General features: G+C 34.9%; 1 protein-coding gene across 5 annotated transcripts; it reads left to right on the plus strand.

The window, feature by feature from the left end:
• Window positions 1-4,194: 4,194 nt before the first annotated feature.
• Window positions 4,195-15,212, plus strand: LOC120157510 (stromal processing peptidase, chloroplastic-like). Of its 5 annotated transcripts, none has more exons than XM_039168610.1 (25): window positions 4,317-4,495; window positions 4,654-4,918; window positions 5,035-5,276; window positions 5,714-5,912; window positions 6,346-6,393; window positions 6,587-6,694; window positions 6,788-6,976; window positions 7,071-7,370; window positions 7,953-8,054; window positions 8,214-8,348; window positions 8,586-8,810; window positions 9,391-9,594; window positions 9,707-9,877; window positions 10,401-10,550; window positions 10,923-11,060; window positions 11,235-11,462; window positions 11,557-11,709; window positions 11,858-11,969; window positions 12,095-12,097; window positions 13,426-13,543; window positions 13,854-13,974; window positions 14,077-14,157; window positions 14,320-14,421; window positions 14,603-14,753; window positions 15,089-15,212. In XM_039168610.1, exons 1-25 carry the CDS (start codon window positions 4,317-4,319, stop codon window positions 15,178-15,180), a joined length of 3,816 nt encoding a protein of 1,271 aa, XP_039024541.1. In that variant the 3' UTR covers window positions 15,181-15,212. The 5 variants fall into 5 exon arrangements, with proteins under 5 accessions (XP_039024569.1, XP_039024541.1, XP_039024556.1 ...); XM_039168625.1 differs by having other exon boundaries at window positions 15,098-15,212; XM_039168618.1 differs by lacking the exon at window positions 12,095-12,097.
• Window positions 15,213-15,665: the final 453 nt, after the last annotated feature.

Here is a 15,665-nt window from a genome sequence, read left to right on the forward strand (position 1 = left end):
AACGAAGCAACTGAAAAAATCATCAAAGACTCTCCCTGTAATTGTATAATCTCTTCATGATATAATGGCTTATGCCTCCCTCATAGTAGTTGTACATCATCATGTCCTCATTATTAGGTCCATCAGGTCCACTTTTCCTACAACTAAATATTATAAGCACCAAAAGGGATAAGACCCGCTATCAGGGATCTAGATTATAATTGCGGTCACGTTTTTTATAACGTTATGCTTATCGGGATCACGTACAATGATTGCGGATATACGATCATGTAATAGCTAGTTTTGACGGTACCATTATCGCTATATAGCAAGCACGATAGTGGACCGCTATATAAATCCTTACCAGCTACGGCTTCCATTTACATATGGCAGTAGCTCCTCGAGTCTCATTGTGTCCCGACCTCTATAAATCTCTCGCTTCTTCATCCACAAGGACCGAGACACACCCGTCATATATACGCACACAATCAAATCCTCTCCTTTCTGTCTTTCCTCTCTTAGCATCTCTTTATATGGTCAACGTGTCAATAGTCAATCTTATTATATATTGTTTAGATCTCTTTCACAGGTCACATTAGACTTCATCTCCACTTTTAATTTTTTAGAGTTACGCGAAGTATCATCACCGTAGTCCTTTAAGGGTCAACATATAGGTCGCACGCAAGGTTGGAAAAGGGACTCTCTCAATCTCTCTCCCTCTACTTCTGACAAGTCAATTTCTTCTCTAGTTCACTTACTTTCCGCCTCTCGATAGTAAAAAGAATGAAACCACCTTAAACCGTTATAACTTTATTTCCATCATCAACAATTTATTTATATTTTTTATACATTAATAAATTATTTTTTTAAAATTCAGTTTCGTAGATTGTTTGGTTTTAGGGTTTATGATACAGTAAGTGTCGTAACCGATTTTTGCTCGGGTACGAAATTTTTAACTTGGTGGAAAAAATAAAACGAATAAATAAATGATTTTGATTTTTAAAAAAATATTTTGGGAGTCGCCATTGACCTTTTAAGGTTAGGTAGGTCAAATACCTGAAAAAGTAATCTTTTAAAATAGTTTTGAATAAAACATAATTTAAAAGATAAAATTGATCTACGTATAACCAAAAATTTTAGTAAAACATGATTCGTGGTCGATTACGTTTAGGGAAGGATTAGCACCCCTATAATGCCCAAAATTTGTACTTCATTAATTATAAATTGTCTATATTATTGGAAATTTAAAATTTCAAAGATATATTTAATTCATAATATTATTATTTAAAATTTATAATTTTATGAAAATATATATTAATTTAATAATATATTTATTTATTTAGAAATATCAAAAAATGACTTCTAGGTGCCTTAAGACAGCTCTTTTCTTCGATATTAAATAAATATTAATAAAAAATTAATATATATTTTATAGAGTAAAAAAAAATCAGAAAACGGACTTCTATGTGCTTTAAGACATTCTTTTTCTTTAATATTAAATTAAAACATGCTTAAAAAGTATTCTATATTAAATTTATAAATAATATTTTGAATAAATAATATTTCTATATATATATATGATTAAGTAATAATAAAATATGATAAATAACTAAAATATAAAAGAAATTACAATTATAGAATTAAATCACAAGATATATAAAACTTATGGTCAAAATTATATAAAATTTAATTATTAAATTATAGAATATAAACAATTAATGGCCATAGTTATAAATATTATGTAGTATATACATTAAAAATGTAATTTAACCCTAAAAAAATTTATACGGGACTAAAATAAATTTTAATAAAGTTTAAGGGATTAATTATAATATGTACCTAAATTACTAGTCAGGATTAAAATAAATATTATTGAAAGAGTAAGGACTAAATACATATTTTACCTTAATTATTTATATAAATATTCGGTCAGGACTAAATTATAAGAAAATAAAATTAAAGGACTAAATCACGGCATATAGGAAATGATTTCAATTACTAAAATGAAATGTTACAAAACTAAGATGGATGCGGGAAGAGATTGTCCATACGTGTAAATTACACATATATCCCTTCTCAAAATGACGTCGTTTGGGAAGGGATATATATTTCCCCAAACGGCTGGCCCGAAGGGCCAGCATCCTCATTTCTTCTCTTCTTCTTCTCTCTCAAAAATGAGAGAAGAAAAGCTCTCTCCCTTCTCTCTTAATTTCCCTCACCGGAGGGAAACGATCTCCGGTCGGCCACCACCAAATCCGCCGCCGGCCACCACATCCGGTGGCCGGAAATTACAAAACCCACCCCAAATTAAAGTATGGTTTCCCCTAAAGCTAAATCCGGAGGTTTTTTAGCCTAAAATACTACTGAAATTCGTAGATCTAATTTTTTTACCTTCGACCTTTGGTTTTCCGACGGCGCAAAGAGGCTCTGATGACCGATGTTCCCTCGGTAAGTTTCTCTTCTCTCTTTTCCTTACTGTTTTGGTGATTTGTGGTTGCTGGATTGCTTTTTTTTCTTCTCTGTGGCTGTTGATCTCCTTGTTTGCAGGTGGGTCAAGGCTTTTATAGCCTCAACGAGATGCGCCTCGGACCGGTCACAAGAGTGAAGGCCGGTGAGTCACCAAACCTATGGTGGTGACTCACCAGAAACAGGCGACGTGTGCGGCTGTAACGGATCTTCTGGAAACTTTGATGGGGCATCGTGGCAGCGGCGGAGCGACGTGGAGCAGCTGAAAGTAGAAATGGCGTCGCGTGGTCCCGTTTGCATCTGGAACCATCTGGGCCGTTGGATCTAACCTAGATCCAACGGCTGGCAAGGAGAGCGGTTAGATCCAACGGCTGGCAAGGAGAGCGGCGGCTGGGATGATATATACCCTAATTAATTTAGGGTTTCCATTGGGCTTCTGATTTGGGTTTGATTGTAAGTGGGCCTCGGGTATTGGGCCTGCCTAGAATAGTAAATAATTTTTTTTAATAATAATAATTATAATTATAATAATAATAATAAAATATAAATATAAATAATATTCAAATGAAAAAAACGAGTATCTTCAGTAAGCATCAGAGTTAAATATATGTAATTTTTTAATTATTTGAATATAAAATTAAATGTCTTAAATTATTTAAATATTGTTATCCAAATTATTTAAATCAATGTATAATAATGTAATTGATTCCATATGATATAGATTAATACATGGTTATCGAATTAAACGGAATTAAAATCGAAACAATACATGTCTTTATGGTTATATTGTAGCATAAAACCAACACGACACTAGTAGTGAACCGAAAACGCCCACGCCGATTGTGACTCGAGGCTTGATTTTTCCTTCAAAGTTTCCTTTTGGCCAAAATACGTGTGGCACTGGCCGGCTCTGCTGCGAAGATTATTTTTCCTTTTATTGGCTAATAAACGAGAAATCTAGATTCAAAACCTGTAGCGATTCGGTTTAACTAGTGGAGACAAACCAAGACCATGATGGCCCAATCATCAAGCAAATGAAATTTATAACGATAAATTACAAATTTGGTGACTGAACTTTATTTTTTTCCTATTTCATTCAATGTACTTTAAATCCTTTTAATTTTCTCATTGAACTTAATACATTAGATTTCTTTAATCATTTAGTCGTTAAATAATTAACGCGTTAAAATGAGATGTTATATAGATGCAAAATGATGTCGTTCTAGTAAAAATTTTATTTTTTTAAAACATCGTTAACTATTTAAAAGTGGAGTGATCAAAATAGCGGAGAGAGTAAAGTTCAGTGATCAAAAAATTTAATGTATTACGCTTAGTGATGAAATTGAAAATTTTTAAAGCTTAATGAGCAAAATATGATAGAAGTAAAGTTTAGTGATGAAGTTTGCAATTTATGTAATTTATAAATTCAACTAGCCTTTTTTTTAAACTGTAGTTTGGGGGAGAAAAGGGAAATATCATGTGTTGTAATCTTAATATACGGATGAAAAAATGTGTTATTGGTTTTGTTATTATTTTTTTAATATTTTCGGTAAAATATTATTTAAATTATTATTATTTTTATCAATTTTATTATTATTGGACGCTTTACCGATTTTATTAATATATATGATAAAATATTATCTAAAATATTATTTTTTTACTGATTTTATTATTATTGGTTACTTTATTGAAAATATTAAAAAATATTAATGATTTAAATAAAAATAATAATGTTTTAGGAATAACTCCTTAAGAAAAAGAGCAAAATCTCTCATAAATAAATAATTAGTTAGTTATCATCTTCAACTACTAGATATACAAATAAAGCTCATAAGCGGTTCCGTTCAGTAGCCGCAGCAGGGTAGCGAGTCATGGCAACGTCGTCAAGTTCATCGGTGATGGCCGGAATCCAAGTCCCTCAAAGCCGATGGGATTCTTCCGTTTCCAAAGGGCTAAGGAGCATGATTAGGGTTAACATTCCTGTTCCTACCGCTTCTTTTGCTTTGACCCGTTTCCAATCCCCATCGGTTCCAGCCGCTGCAGCTGCCCGGTAAACTCTTCTTTCTCCCGTTATTGTTTATTTGCATTAGGTGTAATTGTTGTTCTTGTATTGGTTTTCGTTTTGAAGTATTCAGATTTATTGAATTGTTTTTCAACTTTTAAGAGAGTTAACCCTTATGTAAAATGGGGATATTGTGGTGCATGAAGGTGGCTGGGTGACGTTAGAGATATGAATTCTATTGAATTATACCAGATTCGAAATAATATTTCGGATAGGAAGTTGAAGATTATGAAGAAGAGGACCAGCGATGCTTCCAAGGCATGGAAAGGGAGAGTCTCTGTCTCACGCTCACAACAGTTGAAAACTTGGGTTCCGTGCTGTTCATCCCTTAGCGGCAGCTGCTGCGGCAAGACTACACCCTTTCGCCAGAAATCTTGCTTTCCTCTCTCTGCCCACACATTCAAAACTCATGTAAGTATTTGTTTCTTAAGCTGCTTTCAACGGCTTCAGTGTATTGCATAAAAAAATAATGATCCTTGAGTGTTATTTTTACTTGATTCATTAATCTTATTAAGCAATTGTTTCAGGGCAATCATATCCGTCCTCTATGTGCTACTGTTGGTCCAGATGAACCACACGCAGCAAGTATTGCCTTGCCAGATGGTCTTCTTGAAAAGCAAGATTTTGATTCATTATATCCTCAATTACAAAGAGCTGAACTAGAGGGGTTTTTGTCTACTGAACTTCCTTCCCACCCAAAGCTACATCGCGGACAACTGAAAAATGGCCTTCGCTACCTTATTTTGCCAAATAAAGTTCCAGCAAACAGGTACAATTCCCTCTCAATATTAGCAGCTTCTTGTTTTTAAGGATGTAAAAAGAATTCTGAGATAAAGTAATGCTCCATCTTGACTAACATTAGAAGTGCATGTTTGAATATTTTTTTCCCTTTCTTATTTGGTGTTAAAATCATTAAACGCCTTGAGCATAATTTTCTAGTTTTCTTCTCTTCTTTGGCAAGGACAGATTGTAATCACAATTGATAACTACCTTGAGTTTCAAAATCAGCTTCTTTTACACAGTAAAAGTTTTTATGATGTTGAAAGCACGGTCTGTGATGTGTTACTATCCTGAAACTTCAAATTTGAATCTTGAATAATAACATACCTGAAATAGGAGGCGTTCATCAACTGACCTGCTTCATACAGATGAGACAATATTCTCTGTTTCTTGTATTTAGGTAGTAATATGTTAAAATGACTTTAGGTTTGAAGCACATATGGAGGTTCATGTGGGATCGATTGATGAGGAAGATGACGAGCAGGGAATAGCACATATGATCGAACATGTCGCATTCCTTGGAAGCAAGAAACGAGAAAAACTTCTTGGAACTGGGGCTCGCTCAAATGCTTACACTGATTTCCACCATACAGTTTTTCACATCCATTCACCAACTTATACCAAGGTTTATTTCAATACATTTACTCTTCCACATTGTCTTTAGGCTCAAATGTATCATCTTTTTATTCTTTGCTTGCTTCGGGGATTAAAGTTCTTGCATTTGCCACTTTTTTATGTGTGAGAGAGTGTGTGTGCGCATGTGTGGCATTTTAATCTTTGTAATGTGCTTTATCTTGGTATATATATTTCTACTGTGTGATTTTATTTTTTCTATTCATTATTTTTCTTTGGCATGGGTCAACTAAAGAAGCTAAATAAGTATAAGATTTGATTCAACATAGTTATGAAACCTTTCTGCATTTGCCTGAGGATCTGTGAATAAAAGTTAATGGAAGACTTGTCTATTTATATTTTCAAACTGAGTATTGGTTGAATGGCTTGGTATTTGCCAACAATATGTTTCTTGTATATTTGTTGATGATTGGCTTGTTTATCAGGATGCTGGTGAAGATTTACTTCCACTTGTTTTGGATGCATTGAACGAGGTATGAAACTCAATGACACCAGTCTTTTTTTAAAAGATAATTTGTCTCATTTGAATTATAAGGACTTGGTGCTGATGCGATTGCAGACGGACTTCTCCTTTCCCATTTCCCACCCCCTCACCTATCCCTAAAATAAAACCTATTAAGCACAGTAACAAAGTTTCAGCTTATCATTCCCGTTTCATGCATACAGATAGCTTTCCATCCAAAATTCCTTTCTTCTCGGGTTGAAAAAGAGAGACGTGCTATACTTTCAGAATTACAGATGATGAATACAATAGAGTACCGTGTTGACTGTCAGGTGCTAATGAGGCTGATACTATGGTTTGGCTGCTTTTTATTCTAAGTTTGCTCAAATTCTAATCTGTCATTATTGCTTTCTTTTTGCATGCAGTTATTACAACATTTGCATTCTGAGAACAAGCTAAGCAAAAGATTTCCAATTGGATTAGAAGAGCAGATCAAGAAGTGGGATGCAGATAAAATAAGAAAATTTCATGAACGGTGGTATTTTCCAGCTAATGCAACTTTGTACATTGTGGGGGACATCAATAATATCTCAAAGACAATAAACCAGATTGAAGTATGGCACAAGTTAATTTGTTATTATTTATTGCATCTGTTGTCATAATAAGTAGCATCAATGTTCTTGACTGCAACCTTTTGATTCTATGCAGACTGTTTTTGAACAAATCGGCCTCGAAAATGAAACAGCCCCACCTCCCACTTCTAGTGCATTTGGTGCCATGGCTAATTTTCTAGTTCCTAAACTCTCAGCTGGGTTTGCTGGAAGTTCATCTCATGAAAGATCATCTAATGCAGCAGATCAATCTAAAATTCTTAAAAAGGAAAGGCATGCCGTTCGTCCTCCTATAAAGCACAACTGGTCTCTTCCTGGACATAAAACTGACATCAAGCCTCCACAAATATTTCAGCATGAGTTGCTTCAGAATTTTTCAATTAACATGTTTTGCAAGGTTGGGGAAATGACGCTTGTTTAGTGAATTTTTTTTATTAGTTTTTCTACGGTTAAATTTTCATAGTCTCCTTGTTTTATTTTCATAGGAATACTGTCTATGTTGTGCTAAGACTTTGAGTTAAAAATTCCATGCTGTTTTGCTCTAATTAGGAATGTGCTTTATCAGAGGTGTGCTCATGCTTATCTGTAATGTATGATTTGGCATGTAAATATGTTGATTATTATAGAACATTATAGATAAGCAGGAAATAGGCAGTTTATTATTTATCAATCAGATGCTTGTCTTATCAAAATTAGATGCTTTTAGTTTCTGTTCATGTAGAATTTAAATGTACTAACATTCATTCTCTTGTTATCTCATACTATACACCCCCCCACACACACACACAACAAACAGTTTCCTAATTCAATAGTAGTTGTACAGTCTTTCTCCTGGTACATTGTTTATTACTTCATTTATGCATAATAGTCTGTCTTCTCTCTTATTCAATTGTTTTGTTACTCATTTCCAATGAAACTTCAACAACTAGACCTAGGTGTGCCATTTGTCTCAGATATTGTCTTGTAAAACTTCCTGCAGATTCCTGTGACCAATGTTCGAACTTTCAGAGACCTGAGAAATGTTCTGATGAAAAGGATATTTCTGTCTGCCTTGCATTTTCGTATTAATTCAAGATACAAGGTGTGCTAATTCTCCACTCCTTTTCACCCTTACAGCCTTTATTAGCCAGAGAACTTGCCCATTTTGTTTATTGCCACGCCCTTACATTCCCACTTCCAAGTCACAAAAATAACATTAACATTTCTTTTGAAATTTTGAGCTAATTTATGTAATTGCCAGAGTTCAAATCCACCTTTTACTTCAGTTGAGTTGGACCATAGTGATTCGGGAAGGGAAGGATGCACTGTCACAACTCTTACAGTCACAGCAGAGCCCAAGAATTGGCAGGATGCAATTAAGGTTGCTGTTCAAGAGGTTTGTGTTTCCTTTATCATTTACAGTCTTCTATTTTCTTCTGTTGATTTTACCTTTTCCCTTCGTCGGTTAGTGGTGCGGATGAGTAATTATTCTCTGGAATAACTATGGGTGTTCTTCTGTTGTTACCTTCAACTTTTCCTTCTTTATTTGTTTACTATGGGATGATGGTAGAATATTGTTTTGATTGATTCACATCAAATGGCTTTAAATCCATATATATTGTGTTGGTCACAGGTTCGAAGGCTCAAGGAATTTGGTGTTACTAAGGGTGAATTGACTCGCTATATGGATGCACTGTTAAAAGATAGTGAACATCTGGCAGCAATGATTGACAATGTATCGTCAGTTGACAATTTGGATTTTATTATGGAAAGTGATGCACTGGGCCATATAGTTATGGATCAGACACAAGGACATGAGTGTTTGATCGCTGTTGCTGGAACAGTTACTCTTGAAGAAGTAAGTTAATGATCCTAACCTCTGCAATTGTTCTTCATGCTTTTTGCTCTCTACATGAGCATTTTTCATTTTCTGTTTTAATAAGGCATATTTTCATCATAGAGTTGAGCAAATGAGATGGGGAAGTGAAACTAATGTTGGTTGAAGTCTGTTAATAGGATGTTTTGGGAATAATCCTTCACAATTTTTATTTCCATCTTTATGAAATGTATGCTTCTTGGACATATACTGACAATTTCACCATGGTTTTTACTTGTTTTCTGTAATGCTCTATTTTTGTGTCTCCCGAATACTATGACAGAGCTGGTTGCTATGATATAATGGAAGTAGTTCATAAATTCCTTTATTCTTTGCATTTTCTGAAACATGATTTGGGTGGAAGGTTTAATTCATTCTTGGGAAAGAAGTACAAGTTGATTTATAGATGTGGGTTTTCCATGTCGTACTTGTGCATAAGGCTGGTATAACTTTAAGCAGTTGTTTGAAATATGTTATTTTTCTCTTTTCTTGGCACTTAATATCACTATTTTACATTAAAATAAATTCCTTGTGGACATTTTTTGACTGTTCTGTCATTTAGGTCAACTCAATTGGCGCACAGGTATTAGAATTTATCTCTGATGTTGGAAAACCTACTGCACCCCTTCCAGCAGCAGTTGTTGTGTGTGTTCCAAAGAAAGTCCATGTTGATGGCATTGGTGAAACTGAATTCAAGATAACCTCAACTGAGATCACATCTGCAATAAAGTCAGGACTGATAGAACCTATTGAAGCTGAGCCTGAGGTCTTCTTTTGTATCTATATTAATGGCCACTTCGCATTGTGTTTGCTTATTCTATATTTGCAGAAGTTAATTCAAGGAGGGTCACTGATAAACTTATTTTTCTTTTCTGCAGCTTGAAGTGCCAAAGGAATTAATATCTCCACAATTGTTGCAAGAGTTAAGGATGCAGCGGAGGCCTTCTTTTATTCCTCCTAGTCCTGAAATAAGTGTCACAAAATTGCAAGACAAGGAAACAGGGATTACTCAACTCCGTCTTTCTAATGGCATTCCGGTAAATTATAAGGTATGGCTTGCATATTTTGCTTTTAGTTACATTTTGACTAATTAAAAAGGAATAATGGTTATTTGTGTCTAATAGTACTATCTGATATGACTGGATTTGAGTATTTTGTTTTCCTATGTAGTAGTTTTCTGAAGATTAGCCCTGGTCTACCAAATAAATCTTAAGTTTTTGCTTAATGTTTGTAAGTTGTGTGTGGTTTTTAATTTAGTTGTTGCGATGTCTTTACCTTGGCTATTCCTTGAGTTTCTTTTTCCTTTGACAGTAAATTATTGTCAATGCAGATAGATCTTTTTAATTACTAAATGTAGACTATATTTATTTACAAATTCAGTATGTATGTAGCTTTGCATGACGACCTTAACTAGGTACTTTTTGATTGGCTTATGAAATTTTATATCTGATTACATTAATTATGGATGTATTAAAAAAATCTGGAAACAACAATATGTCTGGTCAATTCGACATGTCTTACACTCGCATGGAATTGTTTATGAACTTATCCATATGAAACCTTTTTTTTCAGATCTCAAAAAATGAAGCCAGGGGAGGTGTAATGCGGCTCATAGTTGGTGGGGGAAGAGCTGCTGAATCTTCCGATTCAAACGGAGCTGTAGTTGTAGGTGTCCGAACTCTCAGTGAGGGAGGTCGAGTTGGCAACTTCTCAAGGGAACAGGTCTTTTTTTTTTCTTTTTGTTGTTCTTATCACTTCTTAAATAGATACTTTGATTATTTTCCAGTCATAGTACCTTTCTTTGGGTTATCTATTTTAAATAGTGGTTCATTGGGGAAAAAGTCTGGAAATGCATGATGATTGATGATAAAATATTTGATCTTTTTACTAAAATGAAAAATTGAGGATAACTTTCTGTTGCCCTCTTCTTTGTGCAATGATCATATGTTCTATTCTCTCATCTCTATCAATATGAACTATTTAAGTTGATCCAATTTGCTACTGTTTTCACACTGTTATAATCTGACTAAAAATTCTCAGCCTTCTTTTTCCCACTTATTATTTATCTTATGTTATTTTTTATGTGATTCCCAGGTAGAACTCTTTTGTGTGAACCACATGATAAATTGCTCCTTGGAGTCCACCGAGGAATTTATTGCAATGGAGTTCCGTTTTACTTTGAGAGACAATGGGATGCGTGCTGCTTTCCAGTTACTTCATATGGTGCTCGAGGTATCACATGTTGATAACTATATCTATATTTGTTGATCTTTCTTTTTGTTTAAAGTTATTAGGACTAAGAAATTCCGGGACGGAGTCCTTCTTATGAATACTTGATTTTTATCATAAAGTTATGATACAATGATATTTACTGTGTTGTAATAAAAGATGGCTTCTGATTTGCAGCATAGTGTCTGGGTCGAGGATGCATTTGATAGAGCTAGACAATTGTATTTGTCCTACTATCGGTCTATTCCAAAAAGTTTGGAACGCTCAACTGCTCACAAACTCATGTTAGCAATGATGAATGATGATGAGCGCTTTGTTGAACCGACTCCAAAATCATTACAAAATTTAACCCTCAAATCTGTGAAAGATGCTGTCATGAATCAGTTTGTAGGTGATAATATGGAGGTAAATATTCACTTTCAAATCTTCGAACTGAAGCTGGCATTCCAAACGAGCCTCTTTTTCTTAAAATTTAAATCTGTTTGTCTTCATTTTTCAGGTAAGTATTGTAGGGGACTTCTCCGAGGAGGAGATCGAGTCTTGTATTCTTGATTACCTGGGAACAGTAAGAGCATCAAGAAACTCCGAAAGTGAGAATGAACTTAGTCCAATCTTGTTTCGACCTTCTCCATCTGACTTGCAGTTTCAACAAGTAAGACCTTTGCTCAAGTTATAGTCTCGTCATGTACATGCAATATTTGGGAAACTTTTGTGGAATTCATATTTTACAATCTGCGTATTTATCTTGCAACCTGTTTGTTTCTTCCTAGAAGATCTTTACGTGTTTTTTTTTCAAATAGGTATTCTTGAAGGACACCGATGAAAGGGCATGTGCATATATTGCAGGCCCTGCACCTAACCGTTGGGGTTTTACAATTGACGGGAAAGACCTATTGGAATCAGTTGCTGATGGTGAGTTATCTTTGATGCGTAGAGTTGGATAGTATTTTTCCATCTCAATTCTTTAGCTTCTTGGACTTATGGGGACTGCAAGGTTGCATAGTGTCCAATCTTAAAAACAATATAAGAACAGCTAGAAGGTTTGAAGAGTTCTTAACTTGAGAGCCTTGCCATCAAGCTTACTGTTGAGTGGATTAAAATGTAGGTGTATGAATTGTGGCAACCAACTGAACATTGGGTATGAATGTGAACCATGATTCCTTGCAAAGGTTCTAGTCGATCATTCAGAATAACTTGAGCTTAGTATTTTGATGGCCTGGTTTAGGGTTTTTAACTTATTAGGTCAGTGGTGGTTAAACTTGGGTTGTTAAGTCGGTGTTAGAGCACTTGCCTGCCCAGTCTGGGCTTTCACATCATGCTGGTAAGATCTTATTTTGTGGTGTGGAGCTTAATTGTGATTAAGATGTGAGGTCTTGGTGAGGACATCGAGCATTTGAGTTGATGGGATTCTGATTTCCCATCGCATTTTGAATGTGAATGTGAATATTGGAAGTTGGAACTCGTATGAGTGTCATAGTCAATTACTTGTAACTTGTAACTTGAGTTCTAGGTTTGGAGAGTCACATAAGCCTGAAAAATTGTTGCTTAGAGCCAGATCATTACAGTTGATATCAATGTATCTGGCTAATGGTGGGCTCTAACATTGCATGTGTAGAACTTGGTTCTTGGTTCCCATAGCATGGTCATGATATGTGAGATTCCGTCCCACATTGGGTATGAATGTGAATGATCAGACCCATGCAATAGTTCTACTTGATCAGTGATAACACTTGAGCTTAAGCTGTTGAGAATCATTTGGCCACTGTTGTCCTGACTCGGGTCTTTAACAATTTGCTTATTTTGCTAACAGAGCAGTTCCATTTTATAGCAGCTTGAGCATAGTGATTTAGTGTATCTTTCTATTTGCCTTTGTTTTGTTTAACCTTTCCTATTATAATTTAGTTGAGTATTCGACCTGGTTCCATAAACTGAGTGTTTATTTTGTGAAGATTCTTTTAAATGGAGGCAGATTGTATTTTGGAGCTGTGAAGTGCCACAGCCAACTATAGATACTGTTATGAGCCATGATTTTGGTTTCCTTGTGAGCCAAAAGAGTGCTCATTTATTGTCTGAGTCAACGGATTTGTCATTATAGCAGAGCTGCAGAATACAAGTTAAATAATTTAAATGATCTTTAAATGAATAAATGATATGAAATATAGTGAGCCAAAAGAGTGCTCATTTATTGTCTGAGTCAACGGATTTGTCAGTATAGCAGAGCTGCAGAATACAAGTTAAATAATTCAAATGATCTTTAAATGAAAAATGATATGAAATATATTCTCATACTTTTGTGTGATATTCATGTGAAGTGAGGTGTGTTTTCCTTGAAATTAAACACTCTTATGGCTGGTTGTTTACTTTGCAGCACAACTCCATTATGAGGAGGGGAACGATGTTCAGAAGGATCTGCAAAGAAAGCTTCGCAGTCATCCACTTTTCTATGGCATAACAATGGGGTTATTAGCCGAGGTTATAAATTCTAGGTAATTATTCTTAGCCAACTGCATGCATATATTGTCTAGTGATGCTGAATTGATAGAAAATGCATTTTAGTGGTATGCAAAGCGTTCAATTATTGGCTGCTGCTGTAACTTGTACCACGTTTCACTGTTAGATGAGACAAGTCCCAAGCTTTAAAATTGCAGTCAGGAGTGTTAGGTTAATCAGCTGCAATTGTTAGTTAAAATAGATTTTTTGTTTATGTTTTAAGTTTTTACCCTCTGGGGTATCCTTTACAAATCCATACATGCCTTTGGAAATTATCTAATGCAAATTCTACCCAACTTGACACAGGCTTTTTACAACAGTCCGGGATTCCCTTGGGTTAACATATGATGTATCATTTGAGTTGAACTTGTTTGATCGACTTAAGCTTGGATGGTATGTAGTATCTGTAACATCCACTCCAAGCAAGGTGGGGAATTAATCCAGATACATCTGCTTTCTTTTTTCTGTTTTTGTGGGTACTATTATTGTGTTTTTGGCCTCATCGCCAATTTTTGGGATTAATTTCCAGGTATATAAAGCTGTTGATGCTTGCAAGAATGTTCTTAGAGGTTTACACACCAACAAGATTTCTCCAAGGGAACTGGAGAGGGTCGGTTCTTATACAAGTGTTATGACCTTAATGTGCTATTTCTTGTTACGATGTAATTTGAAATTGTTGCGAAAGAATGTGGTTCATGGGTAAAAAAACCAGAATTTAGACAAGCTAGCTTTCATTTGTTTAAGTTTATAAATGCAATTTATAAATATGCAGGCAAAGCGGACTCTTTTAATGAGGCATGAAGCTGAAATAAAGTCCAATGCTTATTGGCTTGGATTGTTGGCTCACCTACAAGCTGCTTCTGTTCCTAGAAAGGTGAAATGGAATTAGATAGTTCAGTCTTTATCTTATGTTATTATATTCTTATTTTTTAGTACTTTATATGTTTGAAACATTTTGTAATGTGACAACGATGTACCAATACTTTTCAATTCTTACTAGTCTCCTGGTCATGGTAATAAGTTCCGAATTTACTTTTATTTTCTTTGGAATTCAGGACATATCATGCATCAAAGAGCTTACTTATCTCTATGAGGCAGCATCTATTGAAGACATCTACCTTGCCTATGACCAGCTGAAAGTGGATGAAGATTCTTTATACTCGTGTATTGGAATTGCAGGGGCTAATGCCGGTGATGATACTACGGGTGAGGACATGCCTTGATTTAACTTCCTTGAACCAGATAAATCTGAAAGCGGTGATCAATTTCTAAATCAATGAGCTAGTTTCTCGATATTGGGTTATTGGCAAATTTGGACCTTAGGAAGCATAGATTGGACATGGCAAACGGTATGAGATCCTATGGACAATATTTGAGTAGGTAGGACATGGAATGGGGACTAAAATAATATGAAAATTTCATAATTTGATCAGTTTTGAACAGTAGAAATGTGACCTACATTTCATCTTCCCTTTTTCTTAATATTATTATTGTTTTTATGTTCATTTTTACCTATTTTGCTTTTATAAAATTGTGTGCTGGTTCCCTAGAAGGGGAAGAATCAAGTGAAAGCTTTCAAGGAGTCATCCCTGTCGGGCGCGGTTTATCTACCATGACACGGCCAACGACATGAACCTCGATGATGTTATTCGCCGTTGTGGTGGCGAAAAGTTGGTTTGAAGTACACTGGGAAATCTCTTCCATCCCTTCTTCTTAAGCTCCCGGTATGGTGGAAGTGCTAGGGAGGGGATCAGCACAACAAATTGGTATTAAATCGAGATGATTTGTATTTCAAATGTCACACTAAATACAGTCCGTTGAAAGAAAAGCAGATTTATGTAATTTTCATGATTTTTGACATCAGCCGACTTTGTATTCTTTGGAGGAAAAAAAAATAAGAGATTCAGTGTACGGTATTGGGAATTTTGGCTTAATAAAGCCCCTAATCAATAGATACCGAATTAGTATTTGTTATGGTTTCATGATAGTATTTGTTTTATTTTTCATTTGAATAAATTCATGCCCATCTTACAGATAATGTTCTGGTCGAATCCGAATTACTTAGCGGAATATGACAACTTTTATCATTGAAATTATTCTTTTCCAGGGCTCAATTCA

Source organism: Hibiscus syriacus, unplaced genomic scaffold (genome assembly GCF_006381635.1).
Source record: "Hibiscus syriacus cultivar Baekdansim isolate YM2019G1 unplaced genomic scaffold, ASM638163v2 tig00002840_pilon, whole genome shotgun sequence".
Lineage (NCBI taxonomy): Eukaryota > Viridiplantae > Streptophyta > Magnoliopsida > Malvales > Malvaceae > Hibiscus > Hibiscus syriacus.

Coding starts and splice junctions, on each gene's coding strand:
- LOC120157510 (XM_039168610.1), top strand. CDS start 4,317: ATGGCAACGTCGTCAAGTTCATCGGTGATGGCCGGAATCCAAGTCCCT. Junction 4,496..4,653: donor CCAGCCGCTGCAGCTGCCCG/GTAAACTCTTCT, acceptor TGGTGCATGAAG/GTGGCTGGGTGACGTTAGAG. Junction 11,061..11,234: donor TACTTCATATGGTGCTCGAG/GTATCACATGTT, acceptor TCTGATTTGCAG/CATAGTGTCTGGGTCGAGGA.